Genomic DNA, 25,149 nt, shown 5'->3' with positions numbered 1-25,149 from the left:
TTTTGTCCTGATCAGTTTACTCCTGGGAGAATTCTGCACAAAAAATGTCTAAATTATGCATAAGAAAATTCCATCCAACCCTCAGGCATATACTCCACCTCTGCATCTTAATCCCCCCTCTTTGAACATACTCATATTCCTTACACACTTACCCCAACCTCTCCTGTCTCCTTCCACCCACTTATTATTCTCCCCACTACATATCTAGTGTGCTTCAGAGATCTCTACCTCCATGACACATACCTCCCAGCTTGCTGAAGCAAACCCCACCCCACCTTTCTCCAGCAATTCCTACTCCCATGGCACACACACCCTCAGCTTGCTGCACTGACCAACCCTCCCACTTGCCCCCTTGCTTTAACAACCTATGTCCCTGTAGAACATCTCTCTCTTCTTGCTCCCGCTGCTTCCCAACTCCACAGTGTTCAGTACCTCACTTCAGTGACCTAAGCCACTGCTCGCTCCAACTCCACCACCCCCCTCCGCTCCCAACCTAAACCTGCTGCTTCTTCCTACCTTAATCACAGCAGTAAGATGGAGTGAACGTCTGGGCATCAGGCTGCAATCTACTCCTCTGCTGCCCTAGGCCTTGCGTTCATTTGACGTGCCGGTCTGTATGGAGGAACCTGCAGTTCAAATGAACAGTTGCGTCTAGGCAGCAAAGTAGAAAGATACAGTCTGACGCACAGCCATTCACCTTGTCCTCTTGCCTCTGCAATTTCTGGGGAGCAGGGGTAAGGAAAGGTACTGACACCGGTGCCTGCACATTATTCTGAACAGGTGGAGGAATTATTCACAACTGTGCAACACAGAATTTGCACAGAATTCCCCCAGGAGTATCAGTTTGTCCTGTTTTCAGAAATCTTTAAAATATGATGTTAGACTTAATTTTAGTCTCTCTTGCTGATTTCCTCCCAGCTTGAGGTTTTGGTACTGCTGCCTTCTTTTAAATACATGTAACCACATAGAGAGGGCATTTGTTCTTCTAGTAAAGGGATATATTTGTGTGTGTGTGTGCATGTGAGTAGCAGGTATTTTGATTTTTGTTAGATTTATCTTGGTTCTTTCTCCTCTGTGGGTTTACTGTGGCAGATATTTTGTAATATGGATTTTAATTTTATGTTTCTTTTTTAAAAATATATTTATTTATTCATATTATTAACCAGAATACACTTGTCGTGCAATACAGTCAAATCAAAAACTTACAAAATTAAGAGAAGAGATAACATAAGAAGAAATATGTAAAAATAAATGAGACATTTTCTTCTAGGTAAATTATATCAATAATAGAAGCATCCTTATCTAATGATAAAAAAATAAGCCATCTCTTATCTAAGTCGAAACAATAATTTTGCGCCTCCTCAGACCACAATTTGATGGTAGGGGGCGAAATGAACAGAGAAAATTTTAAATCACAACTTAAGTTATCCAAACTTAGCGGCGTATTTACCTCCAAATTATTATTAATAAAGATATTATTATTTCAGCTGTTTAGCGTCTAGAAAGGATTTTAGCTGATCTGGTGAGTAAAAAACATACTTAGTTATTTCCAATTTTACAATGCACTTACAATTTATGTTTCTATTGAAAGTATCTTTAAATCAATGAGAACAATGTACTTGCATTAACATACTGTACATATAAAACTGAAGTAAAGTTAAATTAAAAACAAGAAATATAAAGGAATATCCTTAACTAATCTAATCCCAATTGAACTTGAGAAGTGTCAAGCAAGCAAGTTTTCAGAGCATTTGTCCCTGTAATCAAAGAAGTGTCTTTGACTGGATACAGATATAAGGATTTTTTTATTTCAAATAATTTTTATTAATGTTATAAGGATAACAAGAACAGTGCTGTACAAATATTTGGGCCGAGTTAAGAGCACTGGGATCTGCGCCTAACTTCTAGGCATGAAGATTTACACCTACAGAAACCTGGTAAAAATCGCCATTGCCTAAATTAGGTGTGGATCAGACGTATTCTATAACAGTATGTGCAAATTACTGGAATCAGGAGCGTAGCTAGGTGAGGCAACGGAGGCATGGGCCCCCACAGATTTAGCCCTGGCCCCAATGCTTTCACCCTCCCACCGCTGACCCTCCCCCGCCACATTCGACCTCCCCCCCCTCCCGCCACTGTCAGGTACCTTTGCTGGCGGGGGTCCCCAACCCCTGCCAGCTGAAGTCCTCTTCAGCGCTGGTTGAGTCTGGCGCGTTGCTGATCTGGATTCTGTTTCTGACGTGAGTCCTGATGTCCTGCATGTGGACGTGCAGGACGTCAGGACTCACATCAGAAACAGAATCCAGATCAGCAACGCGCTGGACTCGGAGACCGGCACTGAAGGGGACTTCGGCTGGCGGGAGTTGGGGACCCCCACCAGCAAAGGTACCTGGCAGCAGCGGGGGAGGGTTGGCAACGGGGGGGAGGGGGTTAAAAGGGACAGGGGAGTGGTGCCGGGGGGGGGGGGGGTGTCAAAAGTGGCAGGGGGGATCGGCGGCGCTGGGGGGGGGTCTAAAATGTGCCTCCTCACCTCGAGCTCTGGACCCCCCCTCCCGCCGAAGTCTGGCTAAGCCCCTGATTGGAATGCCCATGCCCGTCCCATGACTGTGCCCCGTTATCAGATCCAATTAGTGCCACTAGTTGATTAATTAGTGTCCAATTATCAGCACTACTTGGTCCGTTAATTAAATTGAGCATGTGTCCAAGAATTGTGTACACACTGATGTCACCATATATAGAATCTAGAGGTAAATGACTAAAAAAGAATGCAAGTAACCAGGAGTTCCTGTATAATTCATGAAGGAAGTTAATAAATCCTAATAAATAAAATAATAGTTATAATGGGCTAAAGTTAAAAGTTTGTACTGAGCCACAACTGGCAACCAGTATTGCTCACTCAAAAGTGGAGTCGCATGAAGATGTGTCGAAACCAGATAGTATACCATCCATAAACATCTAACCTAATTAAAAGGACAACCAATTAACAGTAAGTTACAGTAATCTAAAAGATTTATCATCAGTCCATGCAAAAGAGTCTTAATATCCCTAGAGTTAAAAAAATGTACACCACCTTGAGTGAATTCCTTCAGAAAAGCAGTAAATAAATCCTAATAAATGAATGAATGAATAAATAAATAAATATTAAGATAAATAAACCATAATAGTATCCTTTATAGCAATATGATGTTGCTTGATGTAGGCTGAAAAAGGAGGGTATTTACTATTAGAGATCCAAAGGACTTCACACTTTATAGTATTCAGAATTAACTTATGAGATACCAAGATCCTTTCTAACTTCTGATCAAGTTCCTGCTGGAAAGGCAGCATCCCATGTGTCATACACTCTCTGTCTCAGATCTTGAATTAATGTTGCAAGATAAGAGATAACACTGAGGAATTCCATACAACAAAGGATAGATGGCAGAAGGTTGGCAATTCACAATCACCTGAAGAGTCTTTCCTCAGAAAGAAGGGCAAAGCCAAGTTTAAAGCAAGGCCCTTAAGACCTCTCTGTTCCAAATGAGAGAATAAGAAGGAATGATCAATCGTATCAAATGCAGCTGTTAGGCTACATGTAACAATCTCATCCAGCATCCCCACTAAGGCAGTTTATGTACTGTAGCCTTTATTGAAATCTAATTACCATGGATGAAAAGCACTTGAGGATTCCTAATAGCTTTGCCATAAAAGGGACATTCAAAATACGTCTATAATTAGCAGGCTGACTTTTATCCAGGATAAAATTAAGCAAAGGACAGACATAGGAAGATTTTCACAACTTAGGAAGAGTACCTTCCATCAAGCTTGAATTTAGTATATCCTAATGTAATGCAAAAAAAAAAAAAAAAAAGACCGACATCCCTTACTTTAAAAAGGAGGAATAATATCAGCCAGTAGAGAGTTTACTGAACCTCAAAGCCGTCCAAGTGAAAACGTCATCAACAGAGAAAAATTAAAAAAGATGTCACTAAGAGCTCGTTCAGTGCCTCCACTATCCTTGAATTCTAGCTAAGGAGCAAAACAGCTAGTGAAAAGGACTAAAAGATTATGTAATGATAATACTTTAGCAGTCAAAACTTTAGCATGGTAAAAACGCTAGCGCACCTATAGCACGGCTTAGTAAATAAGGCCCACAGAGTTTGACCGAGAACCAAGAACGCTTAACCAGTGACTGATCCCTCTTTAACTTTAGATTAGAGAATGACATGGGGACAAGGTCTGCCCCCATCCCGTCCCCGCGGGCTCTGTCCCAATCCCCATGGTTACCGCGGGTCCCCATCCCTGTGTCATTCTCTAGTGTGGATGGGTTGGGGGGGGGGGGAGATCATCTTGGAATTTAGTGAATATGTTGCCATGGTATATTACCATTATCTTCTTCAACTGGGAACCTTGACAGATTTGCTGCTTTTGACATTTTATTTAAGTTAAACTTTCTCTTTGAGCCAGATTCAACCACCGCCAGAACAACTGTGGTGGCTGTAATAGAGGGCTCTGTATGCCACATCCAGCCTACGAGTTTAGGTTCCCCTGCTCTAGAGAATAAGAATTTTTCTTTATTTATGTTAAGGGGGGAAGGGAATGGGACTTAATATACCGCCTTTCTGTGGTTTTTCCAACTACATTCAAAGTGGATTGCATTATATACAGGTACTTATTTGTACCTGGGACAATGGAGGGTTAAGTGACTTGCCCAGAGTCACAAGGAGCTACAGTGGGAATTGAACCCAGTTCCCCAGGATCAAAGTCCGCTGCACTAACCACTAGGCTACTCCTGCACTCCTGCCTCTGTGGCGCTCTTTGCCTTGGGCTTGCTTATCCCAGGTGAATTCAACTCTGGTTCAGAGGAATGTTCTTGCTCGGGTCTCTTTTGCCCCCACCCTGTGGGCAAACGGATAGAAACTCTAATCTGTCAAATTCTAGAGCAAAGTAGTCATGAATAAAACAAGCTGTAAAAGGATCCCAAGAGCTAATGTCCCCTGTGCATTCTGAAGCATTAATAAACAGTGATGTTTCTTAAATACACAGTGTACCTGAATGTAACTCAAATTGAGCTACAACTGAAAAGACGTGTGAAATAACAGTGTGACAATGAATCCATTGGTACCTATAGAACCGCAATCACATACTTTTTCAAATATGATAGAGTGAATGAACCACACAAGGGTATTTTAATAACATCTTCCACATTCTCCATATTCTTTAACTGCCTGTGGAGTTACTGCTGCATTAAAAACATTGCAAAAGTACTCTCACAATTTTTGGAAGCCACACTTTCAAGATACTAGGACAGAATACTCTGTGGCTATCATGACAATCACAATCAGATCCCAGCATAAGGTTAAATTTGTATCTATAACTTTGCACTGCATCTTAGGATGGGAAAGTCCTAAGGGGTTCTTTTACTGAGCCGCGTAGGCGCCTAAGTGCACCAAATTGGAGTTATCACCCGGTTACCATATGGCCCTCATGGTAATTTCAATTTTGGCGTGCGTCCGCTACATTAGTCTGAAAAATATTTTTTATTTTCTGATGCGCGTAGACCATTACTGCCTGGTTACCGAATGAGACCTTACCACTAGGTCAATGGCTTGCGGTAACGTCTCAGACCCAAAATGGACACGCAGCAATTTTCATTTTGCGGTACGTCTGTTTTCAGCAAAAAGAAAAAAAAAGGCATTTTTTGTAGGTGTGCTAAAAAAAATAATTCTGCGTGCACCCAAAACACGCGTCTACACTACTGCAGGCCATTTTCAGCGCACTTTAGTAAAAGGACCCCTAAATGTGTTTCCCTATTTCACCACTGTGGAAACTACTAAGGATCAAACCAAGGCACCCTACTGGATCCTACAAGCAATGACCAAACAACTTGATACTGATTAATGTTTAGGTTGAAATAAAAAATGGATTAATAAAATGAGTGCCTTGCTATTGGTAATAATTGAATGGGCAGATATAAATTGAATGGATACACAGATAAAAATAAAAAGGTAGGCTTCAGATTAGATAAATCCACTGGGCCAAACTTGATGAACAGTATATTTCTTTGATATAGGTGCATTGGCGCTCAACAAAATCTAGCATGCCACCATTTCATTAAAATACTTGTTTTTAATAACTGAAAACAGAAAAAAAGATGAAAAGTCTTTGCTTAATCTAATGTATTAGCTTAAACATTTATTACAGCATATCACCCCAATGCATACCAAAAAAAATCCAAGTATTTACACTGCAATAATAATCCTTTCTGATGTAGTAATTTACAAAATATTACTTCATTAAAATAAATCTGTAATCAAGTCATGCATACTGCATAAGAGATATAATATAATAAATATTTCAGCTATAAAACAGTACATGCATTAAAAACATGACAAAAAAAGGATTACATAACATTTCTCAAAGTTTTTACTTGGTCATAAACAAAAATAATCTCAGAGCAAGAAACAGGAGCAATACCACAATATATTAAAACAGTACTATTAAAAAGAACCAAGATGGTATGGGGGGAGGGATGACAAATGCCATAACTAAAACATAAATTATAGAAAACATGAATACATTAAAAAAATAAACGTCAATATAAGTTAAAATACTGGTACCTAATATAACAAACATTGTCTACGGATCTGTACTTACCATGGGGTACGATTGTCTGTATAGGCTTGTTAGGAGATCTTACATTCCATATTGTCAAGGTGCCATCTGAATGACTACAAATGAACTGCTTTCCTTCATGATGCCAAGCAACAGAATGGATAGCCTATACAAAAATGTAAAATGTATAAAAATAAAGGCAGGTGAAATACATTCACATTTAGTATGTATCCCAAGAAACAAGCAAAGGAAATATCTGACATTTGCTAAAAGAATATCAACTTTTAAGAGACAGATCGTCCTTCCTTGAATGGGCTCATGTTTTATTAACAGTTGAAGTGATTTGTTATTTACCATTTAGGGGCTCCTCTGTAGCTGCAGCAGTTACCAGAAAAGAAAATGTGAATTACACACAGAAATTGAAGTCCTATTTTTAGAACGTTCATTAATTTATTCAGATATTTGTTATAGATTAGTCCAATAAAAAAGAAATAAGACCAGTATCTTTCATCCTATTTTGGGAACATAGGTAAAGGGTATTAATATTACCTTCCATGATTTGGTTCATACATATACATTTTAGACAACCACAAAGAGTTCAACATTATGCTATCCTTAGCATCTGATGAGATTCGATTATGCATACAAAGTATAGCAACAGACCTGCTGATACAACTATCTAATAGTTACAATACCAAGCTGTGTTTTCCTGGGTCAGAAAACCATATTGAAGAAAAAAAAAGAAAGAAAGAAAATGACATATATTTGCATAACCACCTTTTAAGAAACATACAATAACCTCAGGGCCTTGGCTTACTATTTATTTCTCCCTGATCTTGACAGCCCAATTATAACTTTAATTTATGACCATATATTTAGTTCTTAGTAGTCAAACAACACCATGAGCAACCCCAATGGAGCGAGAAAACAGCACACAGTAGCACAAAAACATTCACCTAAACTCTGGAAATTGCTCTGATATATCTAGCTAGCACTTAAGCAACAGCTCAAAACATTAAAAAAAGGGGAATTGCTGAGGCTTTAATTCAAACTTGGTTGCTACTGGAAAGCATGGACTTTTTAGGAAGAGGAAATACAGAATGAAGATGTGGAATTAAAAATTTGTTTTAAACTGTTCTATCCACTCATTTTATTTCTGTATTTGTAGGTGAAGCACATAAGCACTGGTAGAGCTTACACTCTCTATTCTCATAGGTCAAACCTTGCACGTGACACATTTCCTCCAGTCAATGGGATACCCGCCAGGTTCATGCTTCAGCCTAATACGCATCCTCTAACCAGACGCGGAGCCAGGTTGACGGCGCGGGGGGAGCAAAAGCGGCACGAGAGCGGACTTCTGCCGGCACCAGCGCACATTTTCAATGCAACACGATGAGAAAAAAATAGGTGCTGGTGACAGCAGAACTCTGTTTGTGGGAGCGGCTGCTCCCCTGGTGCCTCACCTAGCTACACCACTGCCTCTAACCTTACTGGTCAACCCTGAACCCCCTATCCTTTTGGTTATTTTTTTATCTTGTTGCCAGCAGAGCAGTAGTCTCAGGCACAAGTAGTCCACAGCCTCTCTGTCCCTCTCTGGAAATGCATCCTCCTTTTATCTGATCCTCAAAATCTTTCACTGATACCCAATATCTATACAGTCTAACATCCCTCTCTGCAATAATTCATGTCTAGGTAGAACTCTTGTCTCTACTACCTGCATTTAGGAAGTTACTTGTTGAACTTATTTATAACACACAGCTGATTTCAGCTGAACTGGTTTAGCTGTTTAGTAATGCACGGAATATGCATTATGAGAACAGTATATTAAAAGGAAGGCTCGGCAGAAAGAGCAATATAAAATCAAATGAAATGTAGTTTATTATAACTGTGAAGGACGCTTTCTTAAAGAAGGCATTTTCATTTTTAAGATAAATATAAATAGGGAGGAGCTTACCTTCAGTAAACTTGCCAGAGCAAGCTAGATGAAAATTTCAGAAAAAGCAGTGCATTCAGAGTAGCCAGAAGGCTTAAATCAAGTACACAGAAAGTAGTAAAAGAAAAATAGTTGCACTTCAAAGGATTTAGCTGCTCCCCCCTTTTTAATGCAGGAGAGAAAAAACAGGCTTGAACCTAATTAGATTTTAATTAGGCAGATTCAGAAGCAAAATATGTGTTTCTTGGAGAAGTGCAATAAGGGCAGAAAAATGCTGTAAATAAAGCAATATTTTCTTACTTTTGATGGGGTGTGTAATTCCTTTGATATGAATTGATACCAATTTAAAACTACTTATTAATAATCAACATGACGGATACAAGCTCACATACAGGCATTGTTATTAGAAAGGCATAGATTAAAATAGGTATGTGAAATTGCAATGCACAGTGAAACAAAAACAACAAAAATGGAAATAACATGTACTTCCACATGAATCTCCCTATGGAGCAACTAGGGATGAGAGGAAAAGATGGTAATTCAGGAGACCACAATCAGCCATCCCACTATATAACAGCATTAAAGCAACAGCCATATATTACCAATAATAATAATAATTGACCAGATATTGCATTCTAAATTATACAGTTCAAGTTGTAGCCATCACTATGGATTATTGATCTGAGATGTATTTTTCTAAAGCATTTGGATCTTAGCTGTATTATTTAATGTGACTTTCATGCAAGCAGATGATAACAATCCTTGGGCCGTTTACTAAAGTGTGCGTTTTTAGCACGTGCTAACACTAGACATACCCATAGGAATATATGGGTTTCTCTAGTGTTAGTGTGTGCTAAAAATGCTAGAACAACTAATGCGCGGCTTAGAAAACAGGGCCCTATATCTTGCATTTAACGCTTTGAGTTTGAGTCTGAGCTAGGAATCGTTTGTGTGTGTTCACTGTTTGTTTTACAAAATTGGGAAGAATATAAATATTTTGGCTATTTCACTTCAGCGACTGGGTATTTTTAGCAGCTTATAAGACCATAAGAGTAGCCATACTGGGTCAGACCAATGGCCATCTAGCTCAGAATCTTGAGTGTCCCCTAGTCTTTGTACTTTTGGAACGAGTAAAAAATGATTTACTTCAACTCATTCTACACCACTCAGGATTTTGTAGACCTTAATTATATCTCCCCTCATCCATTTTTTCCAAGCTCAAGAGCCCTAACCTATTTAGCCTTTCCTCATATGAGAGGGCTCTGTCCTTTCCTGGTTCTCTTCCTACCTCTCCCTCCGCACCTTTAGTGTTCACTCTGGTGGATCCTCTTCTACTTCTATCCCTCTGCCTGTCGGCGTACCTCAGGGTTCTGTTCTTGGTCCCCTCCTCTTTTCTATCTACACTTCTTCCCTTGGTTCATTAATCTCATCCCATGGCTTTTCCTACCACCTCTATGCTGATGACTCCCAAATCTACCTTTCTACCCCTGATATCTCACCTTGCATCCAAACCAAAGTTTCAGCGTGCTTGTCTGACATTGCTGCCTGGATGTCTCAACGCCACCTGAAATTAAATATGACCAAAACCGAGCTTCTCATTTTCCCCCCCAAACCCACCTCCCCGCTCCCCCCGTTTTCTATTTCTGTTGATGGCTCTCTCATTCTCCCTGTCTCCTCAGCTCGAAACCTTGGGGTCATCTTTGACTCTTCTCTCTCCTTCTCTGCTCATATCCAGCAGACCGCCAAGACCTGTCGTTTCTTTCTTTACAACATCCGTAAAATCCGCCCCTTTCTTTCCGAGCACTCTACCAAAACCCTCATCCACACCCTTGTCACCTCTCGTTTAGACTACTGCAATCTGCTTCTTGCTGGCCTCCCACTTAGTCACCTCTCCCCTCTCCAGTCGGTTCAAAACTCTGCTGCCCGTCTCATCTTCCGCCAGGGTCGCTTTACTCATACTACCCCTCTCCTCAAGACCCTTCACTGGCTCACTATCCGTTTTCGCATCCTGTTCAAACTTCTTCTACTGACCTATAAATGTATTCACTCTGCTGCTCCCCAGTATCTCTCCACACTCGTCCTTCCCTACACCCCTTCCCGTGCACTCCGCTCCATGGATAAATCCTTCTTATCTGTTCCCTTCTCCACTACTGCCAACTCCAGACTTCGCGCCTTCTGTCTCGCTGCACCCTACGCCTGGAATAAACTTCCTGAGCCCCTACGTCTTGCCCCATCCTTGGCCACCTTTAAATCTAGACTGAAAACCCACCTCTTTAACATTGCTTTTGACTCGTAACCACTCGCCTCCACCTACCCTCCTCTCTTCCTTCCCGTTCACATTAATTGATTTGATTTGCTTACTTTATTTATTTTTTGTCTATTAGATTGTAAGCTCTTTGAGCAGGGACTGTCTTTCTTCTATGTTTGTACAGCGCTGCGTATGCCTTGTAGCGCTATAGAAATGCTAAATAGTAGTAGTAGTAGTAGTAGTAGAAGTTTGATCTAGATTTTCAGAAAGCTTTTGATAAAGTTCGTTATGAGAGACTCCTGAGAGAGTCATGGGAAAGGAGGCAAGGTTGTGGTGTGGATTAGGAATTGGTTATTGGACTGAAAACAGATGGTAGGGTTAAATGGTCATTTCTCTCAATAGAGGAGGGTGGAGTAACAAAGGGATCACTACTGGGAACGGTGCTATTTAACATATTTATCAATGATATGGAAATCGGAATGACGAATGAGGTGATTACATTTGCAGATGACACAAAACTATTCAAGGTTGTTCAAACACGAGTGGACTGTGAAATATTGCATGAAGACCTTAGGAAATTGGAAGACTGAGCATCCAAATGGCAGATGTACAGGGTATTAACCCCTCCTTCCTTCTGCTGGATATGCCTCTCTCTATGCAGCTTAGCTTCCTTCTGGCTACAGCCACTACTTTGTCACATTGCTTTTTTGCCTTAAGATCCTCCAACACTATTACCCCAAGGTCCCTCTCTCAGGTTTTGTTCATCAGCCTCTCACCCCCTAGAAAATATAGCTCTTTTGGGTTTCTACACCCCATGTGAATCACTCTGCATTTCTTTGCATTCTTCTAATCTTTTTAGATCACATCTCATGCTTTCCATTCTCTCTTGGGTGTCCACTCAGTTGAAACTCTTCGTGTCAGCCACAAAAAGGCAAACTACTGCAGTGTTGCTCACAAATATGTTGACTAGAATCAACCCAAATACTGATCCCTTATTTATAAAGGCAACATTGGCACTTATGTGCCTTTATACAAATAAGCACTCAGGATCCACAAAAATGCACAAGTACAAAATTTACATCAGGCGTGGATGCTGTTCAAAAACACCATCCTGGAAGCCCAGGCCAAATATATTCCGTGTCTTAAAAAAGGACGGAAGACCAAACGACAGCCGGCATGGTTAAAAAGTGAGGTGAAGGAAGCTATTAGAGATATAAGAAAATCCTTCAGAAAATGGAAGAAGGAACCGACTGAGAATAATAAGAAACAGCATAAGGAATGGCAAGTCAAATGCAAAGCGCAGATAAGGAAGGCTAAGAGGAACTTAAAAAAAAAGGTTGCGTTAGAGGCAAAAAACACATAGTAAAATTTGTTTTAGGTATATTAAAAGCAGGAAGCCGGCAAAAGAATCGGTTGGACCGCTAGATGACCAAGGAGTAAAAGGGGCTATCAGGGAAGACAAAGCCATACCGGAGAGATTAAATGAATTCTTTGCTTCGGTCTTCACCAAGGAAGATTTGGGTGGGATACCGGTGCCGGAAATGGTATTCGAAACTGACAAGTCGGAGAAACTTAATGAATTTTCTGTAAACCTGGAGGATGTAATGGGGCAGTTCTACAAACTGAAGAGTAGCAAATCTCCTGGACCGGATGGTATACATCCCAGAGTACTGATAGAACTGAAAAATGAACTTGCGAAGCTATTGCTAGTAATATGTAATCTATCCTTAAAATCGAGCATGGTAGCAGAAGATTGGAGGGTGGCCAATGTAATGCTGATTTTTAAAAAAGGATCCAGAGGAGATCTGGGAAATTATAGACCGGTGAGTCTGATGTCGGTGCCGGGCAAAATGGTAGAGACTACCCATTAAGATGGTATTAGACTACCATCTAATATCTAGGCTATTAAGAACAAAATTACAGAGCATATTCAAAAGCATAGATTAATGAGACAAAGTCAACATGGATTTAGTGAAAGGAAATCTTGCCTCACCAATCTACTACATTTCTTTGAAGGGATGAACAAACATATGGATAAAGGTGAGCCGGTTGATATTGTCTATCTGGATTTTCAGAAGGCGTTTGACAAAGTACCTCATGAAAGACTCCAGAGGAAATTGGAGAGTCATGGGATAGGAGGTAATGTTCTATTGTGGATTAAAAACTGGTTAAAAGATAGAAAACAGAGAGTAGAGTTAAATGGTCAGTATTCTCAATGGAGAAAGGTAGTTAGTGGGGTTCCCCAGAGGTCTGTGCTGGGACCGCTGCTTTATAACATATTTATAAATGACCTAGAGATGGGAGTAACTAGTGAGGTAATTAAATTTGCTGATGACACAAAGTTATTAAAAGTCGTTAAATCATGGGAGGATTGTGAAAAATTACAAGAGCACCTTACGAGACTGGGAGACTGGGCATCTAAATGGCAGATGACGTTTAATAAGAGCAAGTGCAAAGTGATGCATGTGGGAAAGAGGAACCTGAATTATAGCTACGTCATGCAAGATTCCACGTTAGGAATCACAGACCAAGAAAGGGATCTAGGTGTTGTCATTGATGATACGTTGAAACTTTCTGCTCAGTGTGCTACTGCGGCTAAGAAAGCAAATAGAATGTTAGGTATTATTAGGAAAGGAATGGAAAACAAAAATGGGAATGTTATAATGCCTTTGTATCGCTCCATGCTGCGACCGCATCTCGAATATTGTGTTCAATTCTGATTGCCACATCTCAAAAGATATAGTGGAATTCGAAATGGTGCAGAAAAGGGCAACAACAATGATAAAGGGGATGGGACGACTTCCCTATGAGGAAAGGCTAAAGCGGCTAGGGCTCCAGCTTGGAGAAAAGGTGGCTAAGGGGAGATATGATAGAGGTCTATAAAATAATGAGTGGAGTTGAACGGGTAGATGTGAAGCGTCTGTTTATGCTTTCCAAAAATACTAGGACTAGGGGGCATGTGATGAAGCTACAATGGAGTAAATTTAAAACGAATCGAGGAAAGCTTTTCTTCACTCAACGTGTAATCAAACTCTGGAATTTGTTGCCAGAGAATGTGGTAAAGGCGATTAGCTTAGTGGAGTTTAAAAAAGGTTTGGACGGCTTCCTAAAGAAAAAGTCCATAGACCATTATTAAATGGGGAAAATCCACTATTTCTGGGATAAGCAGTATAAAATGCTTTGTACTTTTTGGGGATCTTGCCAGGTATTTGTGATCTGGATTGGCCACTGTTGGAAACGGAAACAGGATGCTGGGCTTGATGGACCTTTGGTCTTTCCCAGTATTGCAATACTTATGTACTTATGTATAAATTCCATGGTTTCTCTTAGCCTCTCCACGGGCGATGTCCCTGACAGCTGGAAGATGGCATATGTTCACCCAAAAGTCAAAAATGTCACTCATTTTGCTAAAGACTCTGAAAACTATCACCCAATAACCAATCTTCAATCTATAGCAAAAATGAGTGAAGCCATACTCCAAGCATACAAAAAAAGCCTCCCAATGAAATGCAAAGAAAATGTCCCAAGTTTATTCACCAAATCAAGGAAACTAATCCACATATATTCAAATAGGAAATGTAGTAATGGAACACCACTTTGCGTCCCTTCCCTCTCTCTATGCCTAGTATCGCATCTCTATGTCCCTATCCCTCCTCAAGTTCAGCATCGCCCCTTATTCCTCCTGCCCTTCTGTCTCCCCTTCCCCTTGTATTTCTTCCCTGAGGCCAGCATCTCCCTTCCTTCTCTCTTGGGCGTCCCTTTCGATTATGCCCTTCCACGTCTATAGAGGGCCTACAATCTAATTTTGAATCTGAGGCAATGCAGGATTAAGGGGGTCTTTTGACAGGCCATACTACTGATTCTTGAAGCTCATTCAATTCCTATGGGCTTCCTTTCATTTGCCATGTGGGAATCGCTAGCACAACTTTGTAAAAGAAGCCCTGAGACTTGTCCATGATCATAAGGAGTAGCGGTGGAACCTGAACTCAAGCGTCCCTGGATCTCAGCTCTCTGCTCTAATATCTAGGCTAATCCTCCACTTTTGTGCAAGTCAACCAGTATAGTTATGTTTGGAATACCAACAAAGAGTCAATTTGTATTTGATAAAAAATACTTGTATGCTATAAAATATAATCGGTATCAGATAAGAACACCACACATTCTATCCCTGCACTGTGGAGGCTAAGCCTCCACTGAAGCGTACCCTCATTCAATCAGGGACAACCAAGATGGAGCTTACTAATGTTGTAACTCATGGCACATGAGAATAAGAAAGAACTGACAGACGCTAGAAATGTTTTGGTAATTTATTAACAGAAAAGGCAGATATTAGCAATTGATATTCTAAATACAAGTTGCAAATGTATAATAATTGTTAAACCTTTGGCTACATTAAGATTACTACAAAATGTTAGTGCTATTGCAAAATTATCTACCCAGGGTGACAAGACACACTTTGTTCAAGGAAATATTACAGAGACTTCTAGAATATTATAAGAATTTCTATGCTGATGTGGTGTCCTCCTGTATAATATCAAGACAAACTTTCCAGGGTATGAAGCTCTCGATGTTAGGAGAAGTGACGTTCAGATTAAACAAACCTATATTTGAAACAGAAATTCAACAAGTTATTAACAAGTTAAGACTTGTATAACCACCAACTCAAACAGGTTGGGGCCAAAATTGTTCAAACTATTAGACAATATGGGGTCTTTTTATTAAAGTGACCTAATGGATTTAGCACATGCTAACGAAATAGTGTGTGATAAGTGTCATGCAGCCCATAGGTATACAACGGGCTGCACGGAATGTAGTATATACTAATCGTTAGCACATGCTAATTCCACATACCTTAATAAAAGGACGCCTATATAAACTGATATAACTTAAAATAAATGGGATATTAGCGGATGTAATTCTTATTTCCCTGAAAAATCTCTATTTACATCATGTGGAAGTGTGTCAATACTTTCAAGAAAAAGATTGTCTTAATAAATGATAGAGATCCAAGCTGTCCCAAATCATATCTTTTGCTTCTCTTAAAGAAAGGGTCTGTGATAATACTGCAAGCTAATACATGAAAATCAAAATAGATTTGTAGTAGGTCAGCAAATATGCTTAAGCTATTAACAACTATCTTAAATATATAAAATCGAAAGATGTTATTAATGAGTTTGGAAGCAGAGAAAGCATATGGACAAAATGAACTGGAATGACCTAGTTTGGGTTCTAGATAAATTATTTATTAATGTGCTCTGACTCTGCCTTTTATGAGGCAGTGGATTATCAAAATAAAGAGAAAGAAGTTTCTGCTTTTAATTTGTATTTAAAGTGGATTCAAAGTTTTATATGTTGGGCCACCAGCCGGAATATTAATTAACAGGAAATACTAATCATCGGTGGACAACTGGAATTGCTTAAGGGTAAAACAGAGCTGGAACTGAGCGTATTGGCATGAGCATGTCTCATTTTGTCATTTCACTAAAGATATTTCAGCTGTTCAGGACATGAGGGATACTTGGAGGATTACAAATAAAGCTTTATGAATTGGAGGCCCTGCCAACAGACTTCTCATGGTATGAGGTATAGGTAAAGAAATCTCCTTTACATGAGTCAGACACTATGAGCTCCTTTTACAAAGCCACGCTAGTGATTCCCGGGTGGCAAATGCGATGAAGCCCATAACTGAATGGGCTTTGTCACATTTGCTGCATCAGAATCACTAGCACGGCTTTGAAAAAGGAGCCCTATCCACAGCACTTCCTGATGCACGGGGGGGGGGGGGGGGGGGGGGGGGGGGGGGGAGAGAGTTGGAACGTCCGGGTGGGGGGAGACGGGGATGACAGCTTCACTTTTGTGTGTGTGTATGTATTCCTTTTGATATGTACTTTCCTGTTTAATGAAATTGTAATTTGCTTTTTTATGTTATTTTTAAATTGCTTTGAGGGCAATGTAGATAAGGTGGTATATCAAGTCTTTTAATACACAAACATAATCAGGAACAGTGTGATGACAAACAACAGTAATCATACAGAACATCTCAAAGAGATAATATGCCCAAATGGAGGAATCAAAGGGGATAGAATGTGGATATTCTTCCAAACACCTAGCTCTGAATCAGTTAAATTTTTTCCTCTCAAAATACTCTACATCCCAGTGCATCCTGGATTCATGCCCTAGTCTTATAGTACAAACTGTACCACAATTTTTTATTGACCTCCTTTTTATCCTACATGTTATCGAGTGGTCTATTCCCTGTGGAAAAGGGCTCCATTATATTAACTTCCATTCCTAAAAACTTACAAATCTCCAGGAGTGATGTTACAAATTATAGATCAATGGCCTCCATTCCCCTTTTAACTAAAGAGATGGAGGGCATAGTAGCATCACACCTCATGAATGATCTCATCTCCTTTTCTCTCCTTCATAATTCTCAATAAGGTTTCAGACCATGCTGTAGTACTGAAACAGTACTAACCATTCTAATGAAAAAAAAAAGATTCTAATTTTGCTTTTCTATATGTCTAGTGCCTTCGATGTGGTGGATCACGACATTTTATTAAATATTCTGGATCACTTTGGATTTGGGGGTACAATACTACAATGGCTCAGCGGATTTCTTAAAACAAGTTCTTATGGGGTGCAAATGTCTGGCTCTCTATCCCTCCCCTTGGTCACCAGATTGTGGCGTGCCACAGGGCTCCCCACAGTCTCCTATCTTGTTCAATATTATGATGGCTCCTCTGGGCTCTCAATTAGAAACAGCAGGATTCCACATTTTTATATATGCAGATGATGTTACTTTATATATCCACTTTGATAATGAAATTACAAATAGAATCAAATCAAATCAAGTCTTAACCTCATTTAGACTAAAATTGAACCGAGAGAAAACTAAGTTCTTGGCAGTAACAAATCCTTTAGACCATACCCCATGTTGTATTGATCAAACTATTTACCCAATGGAAAGCACATTAAAAGTACTTGGACTAATTATAGACCGTCACTTAACATTTGAACCTCAAGTCTCTTCAGTTGTATCTAAATCCTTCAAAACTCTTTGGAAACTAAAACATATAAGGCCCTACTTTCCAACCTCAACCCTTACACTCTGATACAGTCCCTCTAATTAACACAACTGGGCTACTGCAATGTAACCTACGCCGGTTGTAAAGAACAGTTAATTTAAAAACTTCAAACTGTTCAAACACAGCAGCCCGCCTTATTGACAATATGTCATACTTTGACAGTGCAATCGCTCTGCTAATTAAACTTCATTGGCTGCCAATAAAAGCTAGCATCTACTTCACGACCTGTGCTATTATTCATTTAATAATCTATGGGATGACCCCCAATTATATCCAGCAATTCATACAACTTCCCCTACATACCGCAGTCACTAGAGCAAGAGATCATCTTACATTACATTTTCCCAGTTCTAGAAAGATTGTTTATAAATCTGTTTATCAACGGACTTTACCTACTTGGGCATGAAATGGTGGAAGTTATTACCAAAATCAGGTAATCATGAATATAATTATCTATATTTCAGCAAATTTTTGAAATCACATCTCTTTAATAAATTATACAGAAAACGTATTTTTCTGTTTTAATTTCCTTTTAATATCAATTTATACAAAGTGTATACATAAAATTACTTCTGTATACATAATCAATCATTTCTTCAACTACTTCAATTATATTGTACTTATAATTCGATTCACAAACTGTGTTACTCATGATAATACTCTTTAATGTATTGTTGTTAATATCTCCCCTTTTGTTGTTATGGTGATTGATGTACATCACAGTCAATATTTTTCTTATACTTACTTGCTATAACCTTCCCAATCTCTCAATTTATACCCAATCGACTACTATGATTCTACTCTGTTCCTTCTTCCACTGCTATATTGATTAATTGCTGTAAACTACACATTGAACACAAGATTCCGTGGGATATAAAATACCACAAATAAATAAGTAATGCAGAAATGTTGAGAAATCCTAGCCAAATATACAAATTAAAGGGCCTGTTTACTAAAGTATGGTAGGTGTAAAGACTGTGTGGTAACTGTTGGCAGCCCAATTAGCATGTGTGCACCTTATGCCACTTCTTGAGGTTGCATTAGGTGCGCACATGCTAACAGAGTGAACTATTTACCTACTCTTACTGCAATGTACAGTCCATGCCCAATCTTTACCCATTATCAGTCCAGTTCCCGTCTCGTCCTATGCAAAGCAGTTGGCAGATTCCGTTATAGAACACTAGCATAACCAAGCATCAATATGCCTTATATTTAGGCATGTGCAGTTACACCAGGTATAACTAAGCATGCCTAAATGTGGCAATGACACATGTAACATAGTAATCTGTAAGTGATGCATATAATTAGGAGATACGCCCATATCCCGCCTATGAACACGCCCTCTTACATGTTTATGCTATACCATTTACGTGCGTCCCCACATTAAAGTGCTTACGGCGCATTTGCACATGCTAATTTTTTGTGAATTTACGCACATATAGAGCTGTGCGCCCTTGAGTGCTGTGTTATAAAACTGTGTTTTAACTGTTTAATGAACTTTAGTAAAGATTCCCCCACATATTTTACATATACCTAAAAATGTAAAATATGTTTAAAGGATAGAGAAATGCCTGTAAACTATGTTTAAAGGATGGAAAATGCCTGTCTGTCTGGAATACACGATCTAATGAGGCTGGTGTAGACGATAACAATTGAATCAAATCAAAATTTGCCAATTTACTTGAAAATATCATACTATCATTACCAGATGTATCAGGAGGGTGAAAGGGGAGAAAATAGCTATAACTAATTGGCTATGGTCTAACATAATGAGGGATTTTACTTGACCTGAGAATACATAATTCAACCTATATCTTATTTATGACTGGATAGACAGTAGTTATACCTTTAAAACTGTAAATATATTTCAAACAACAATAGCAAGGAGAATGGAAGTATTGAGCATTTGCTTTAATTCACTTGAAAGATATTTAGTTAAATGACTTCTTAAATCTTCACAGTGCAGGGCTCCCCAGATTCAGCAAATAATCCCCAGTTTAGCACTTGAAAATTCACACAACAAAAACAAATCAGAATTTTCCAAAATTAGCTACACTCTCAATTTTCCTCCATCTGATCAGCCGTTAAAATTTTTTTCATGCGATCTCTGCTCATCTCCTCTCCTCTCTTATTTCACCACTCCACCCTGAAAATATCCCCTCCCTAGATCTCCCCTTTCTCGTTTCCTGTCTCTTCTTACCCTTGGGTTGATCTAAGACACTTCCCAACCTCACCTCACCTCATGCATTTTTCTCCACCCTCAAACTGAGCCTCCCTTTCTCTAAAAATCCTGAACAGTTAATCCTTCTCCTGTTGATCCATTTTCCTCAAACTTCTCCTTTCAGTCAACTCCCTTGGCAACATATTTCTTTTGGGAAGTGCCACCAACATGTGAGAAACAGTGGCAATCTCCTCCACCTGTGTACAAAACTCAGACCTCTCATCATCTACAGCCATCCCCTAGCATCAGGACTGGCCTTAGACCCAAGGCCATCTGCAAATGACAGCACCTGTGAGTGTGTACTGGCTCATAGCCCCTATGCTGAAAATCACTAATGCTGCAGTGTGAAGACAGGTGTGATGGAAGCATCTGGGGTCGTAATCCAATTTTAGAAACCCTTTATTTATTTATTGTATTTGTACCCCACATTTTCCCACCTTTTTGCAGGCTCAATGTGGCTTACAGAGTATGGAAATGAGAATGTCATTATATGATTTAAGAGAACAGTAGATCATAAGCTGAAGTGAAAGAGGAATTTAGGTAGGTGTTAGGTAAGGTCATGTGAGAGGTGTTTTGGTGTACTTGGGTGGTTTAAGGAATGATTTGTTTCATTGAGGGTGACTTTTGTAGGCTCTGTTGAAGAGATGTGTTTTCAAAGCTTTGTGAAAGCTGGTTTTTCATAGTGTGAACAAAGCAATTGTACTATCATTAGATGGCTATATAGTTGATGATCTCTAATTCCTTCCCCCCATTTATCCCACTGAATGACCAGGTGAGCTTTCACTCAGGCATGTTGTGATATGTGATGTGATATGGTTGTTATAGCCCACCAACTCCTAACTAGTGGTTCAAAGCAGGTCTTCAAATTTTTACGAAAGCTTTTATATATGCTGATAAAGTTATGAGAGAAACGGGCAAAGAGCACCAGGACTTAACTGCCTGGTAAAGAAAAGACAATTCTAATGGGAGCCTGGAGGTATTACAAGTTCAGGGATGCAGACAGAACAGACCAGGAAAGGAAATAAGAATATAAGGTTAGACTAATGATTCACAGAACTCAGCATCTTGTCTCCAATAGCATTCAACAGATCATAACAGAAAAGTCCATTCCATGCTGCTCATGCCCTGAAGTAAATGGTAGGCATCCCCCTAGGCTAGCTGGCTAATAACTGCTAAAGGACCTGGCCTCTAAAATTTGCCCAAACCTTTTAAAAACTTAACTATTCTATCAGTTTTGAGCAGATTCTGTAGCAACAATTTGCACAGTTTTGTTGTACACTGGCTTAAATAAATAGTTAAATCTGACTTTAATCTGCCATCACTGGCTAAGTACTGTTTGATAAGGGTAAATAATCATTCCCTACTAACGTTTTCCAACCACTCACATTTATTCACTTTTATCATAAATTTGCTATGATAGGTCAGAATACAGGTCCACTGAACCCAGCATCGTGCCTCTGACAGTGGCCAACAAAACTCACTATGACATAGCTCATAGATTCCAAAGAGTTAATCTGTTCCTTCTTGCTCACTCCCAGGGATAATTGGTGGCTTCTCATGTCTACCTGGCTAATCATAGTTTAGAGACTTTTCCTACAGGAAATTGTCCATACCAGTTTTCAACACAGCTGTGTTAGATGATTTCAGTAACAAAAGCTTGGTGGCTTCATTGTATATTGAATGAAAAAAAATTGTTCACCTAGTTTGCTTTAAATGTACTATTAACCACAGTTAACATCTTCTAGTCTTAGTACTACTTGAAAGGGTAAACCATTCCCTACCAATTCTAGTCATCCAGACCTATATCTCTTGAAGCCGTCTCCAACTTGACAAGCACTAACCTGTTTAGTTTTTCTTCATAAGGAAGACGTTCCATCTACTTTCGTTTTTGTTATCCTTCCCTTTACATTTTCTAGTTTCACTATATTTCTTGAGATGGGGTAATCAGAACTGTATCTAATATTCAAGAAGTCCAACAAAAAGGCAGAATATACATCTAAAATGTGAAGGAAAGCATTTATCCACCAGATACAAGGTAACTGAAGGTCGAACGTGTTTCGCCCTGTCAATGGGCTGTGTCAGGGTCAAAAGTGATCCAGTTAGTCACATTAACTTGTGTCGTTAAAAGACCATAAAAACCAATAACACGCCTAAAAAGCCAGCAATTCTTGTAAAACACACACAGGTGGCAGCACCAGCTCATAGCAAACAGTGACACTGCTGCCACCTGTGTTTGTTTTATAAGAATTGATAGCTTTTTAGGTATGCTCCTGGTTTTTATGGTCTTTTAAGAACAAGTTAATATGATTAACCGGATCGCTTTTGTCCCTATCGCAGCCCATTGAGAGGGCAAAATGCAGTGGCGTAGGAAGGGCGGGGCGGTGGGGGCGGTCCGCCCCGGGTGTCAACGGGTGGGGGGTGCATCTGTCCACCCTGCCCGGCGCAGCGCCTCCCCCCCAACACGGTCCCCACCTGCCTACGAGCTCCATCCATCTGCAGCGCTGCTGTAAAGAAGAAATCGCTTCGTCGGCCCTTCCCTCACTCACTGTGTCCTGCCCTCTGATGTAACTTCCTATTTCCTCAAAGGCGGGACACAGTGAGTGAGGGAAGGGCCGACGAAGCGATTTCTTCTTTACAGCAGCACTGCAGATGGATGGAGCTCGTAGGCAGGTGGGGACCGTGTTGGGGTGGGGGTGTCGACGCCGGTGGGGGGGGGGGGGTCGTGTTGGTCTGCACCCGGGGGGGGGGAAGCGGCGATCCGCCCCGGGTGGCAGCCGCCCCCGCTACGCCACTGGCAAAATGTGATTCATGTCGGGCCTTCATTTACTTTGTATCTGGTAAATAAAGTCCTTCCTACATTTTTTAGACATGTATTCTGCCTTTTGTTGGACTGCTTGGTGCTGTTTGCAGATTACAGTTTCATCTTTCTTTTTTTCCAGTTCTAATATTCAAGATACAGTCTCACAGTGCATGACAGCTTTTAAGATATTTTCTGTTTTGGGGCCCCTTTTACCAAGCTGTGGCAACAGGGGGCTTGCACAGGCATTGACACGTGTTTCTGATGCATGCCGCGGCCCCATTTTACCGCAGCTGGTAAAAGGGTAATCTTTCTTTTCTGCAGGAAATGGATGTGCAACAAGTAAAGCACTTGCCACGCGGCCATTTCAGGGGGGAGCCCTTACCACCACCCATTGAGGTGGTGGCAAGGGCTCAAGCTAACCCAGAGATAACTGGGCAGCACATGGCACTGCCCGATTACTGTCGGGTACACCCCGGCACTACAAAAATAAACATTTTTTGTAGCACCGGATATGATGGCGTGCTGGGGGTGGGAAGTACTGTCAGCTGCTGCGGTAGTTCAGCAGTACTTCCTGTTAAGCGAGCAGTAAGCCCACGTTGTGCTTACAGCCGCTTTGTAAAAGAGGCATTATTCGCTATTCCCATTGCTAATATTTTTTTTCACAACTGCTGCATACTGAGCTGAAGATTTCACCCTGTTATTTATTTGACCCCCAAGATCCATTTCCTGGGAGGTGACTGCTATTATGAAATCTAGTGTTATACATATTTAGGGCTCTATTTACTAAGGCATGTAAACCTGTTAATGTGTGTTAATGCACTCTAACACATGCTAATTCAAGTTAAGCGCATGATTACTAAGTAAACCCCACTGAGAATAATGGGGTTTGACTTATTTCACACACTAAGTCGAATTAACATGAGTTAACCATAGTAACATGGTAACATAATAAATGATGGCAAATAAGGACCTGTACAGTCCATCCAGTCTGCCCAACAAGATACCCTACCGACCCAACATAAATGCCTACACTCTGCAACACAGCAAAACCAAAGCTTGTAATGGACATTATATAACCTCTCCTCTCTTCGATCCCCACTGTGCCTGAACCTTAATCGACCACAACATCACCATGTATTTGTTTCTCTACCGTACTTGGCGAATGCCTTTAAGGTACTATGTAAGCCACATTGAGCCTGCAAATAGGTGGGAAAATGTGGGATACAAATGTAACAAATAAATAATTAAAAATATACTCATTTTACATGGTATGCAATACTTTATATGTATACCCGAGTTTGATTTCTCCTTGCCATTCTCAGGGCACAGACTGTAGAAGTCTGCCCAGCACTGTTTTTGTACTAAAAGTTCTGAAGGTAACGTCAAAGCCCCTTAAAATTTACACTCCAGCCCATCCATATCTGTTCAGTCACTATCAGGGCGAAGACCGTAGAAGTCTGCCCAGCACTGGTTTTGCTTCCCAATTACCGGTTAACACATCTTAGTACATAGAGTGCATACTTAGAATAACTTTTTCCTATGTGCATCACTTTGTACTTCTCAACCTTAAATTTCATCTAACATTTAGATGCCTAGTGTCCTAATCTGGCCAGGTCCTTCTGCAATTCCTCACAGTCTGCCCATGTTTTGACGACTTTGAAGAATGAATAACTGCAAATCTGATTACAACACCCGTTTCCTTTTCCAGGTTATTTATGCCTTGTCTCCGGCTGAAGAGATGTGAAGGCCCATTTTACACAGGTCATTGAGCTTGGAACTAAGATGCACAGGTCGAGACAGGGTTCTCCCCTAAGTTCAACAAAAGGCTCTGCCCAAGGACAGGTCTTTTATAAAACATCTATTAGGACATGCAGAAATGCACATGTATTTGCTGGCAGGTTTAACGGCAGAAGCCAATTTGCAAATATGCACGTGCACAAAAAGAGCAGCTTCCACATAGACGTGCTAACAAAAATGGAAGCAGTGATTCTGCAAATTGTATGAGTAGGGAGGCCACTTTACAAACCTGTACGTATAATTACCACCAATTAATTTGAGAAGCTGCATTTTTGTAAAATTTGTAGGTAGAAATAAAAGATGGAGCTTATAGAGAATTACTCCCTTCATCTCTCAAATAAAACCCTGGCCAATTTTTTTTTTTAATCGATGCATGCCACTAAGTTGCTGGATAACTCAGCAGCGAAATCTGTCTTAACACATGTGTAAGATGACAACTACACACACACACACACACACACACACACA

The 25,149-nt window shown here is 40.1% G+C and overlaps 1 protein-coding gene across 1 annotated transcript in view; it reads right to left on the bottom strand.

Moving 5' to 3' along the window:
• The window catches only part of STXBP5 (syntaxin binding protein 5), a 789,999-nt gene that overhangs the window by 377,697 nt on the left and 387,153 nt on the right, over positions 1 to 25,149 (bottom strand). The window contains exon 7 of the mRNA XM_030194976.1: positions 6,637 to 6,760. Within this exon, the coding sequence (XP_030050836.1) occupies positions 6,637 to 6,760 (124 nt within the window). The remainder of the gene's footprint in view (positions 1 to 6,636; positions 6,761 to 25,149) is intronic.

Source organism: Microcaecilia unicolor, chromosome 3 (genome assembly GCF_901765095.1).
Source record: "Microcaecilia unicolor chromosome 3, aMicUni1.1, whole genome shotgun sequence".
NCBI lineage: Eukaryota > Metazoa > Chordata > Amphibia > Gymnophiona > Siphonopidae > Microcaecilia > Microcaecilia unicolor.
This window is presented reverse-complemented; position numbering and strand designations above follow the sequence as displayed.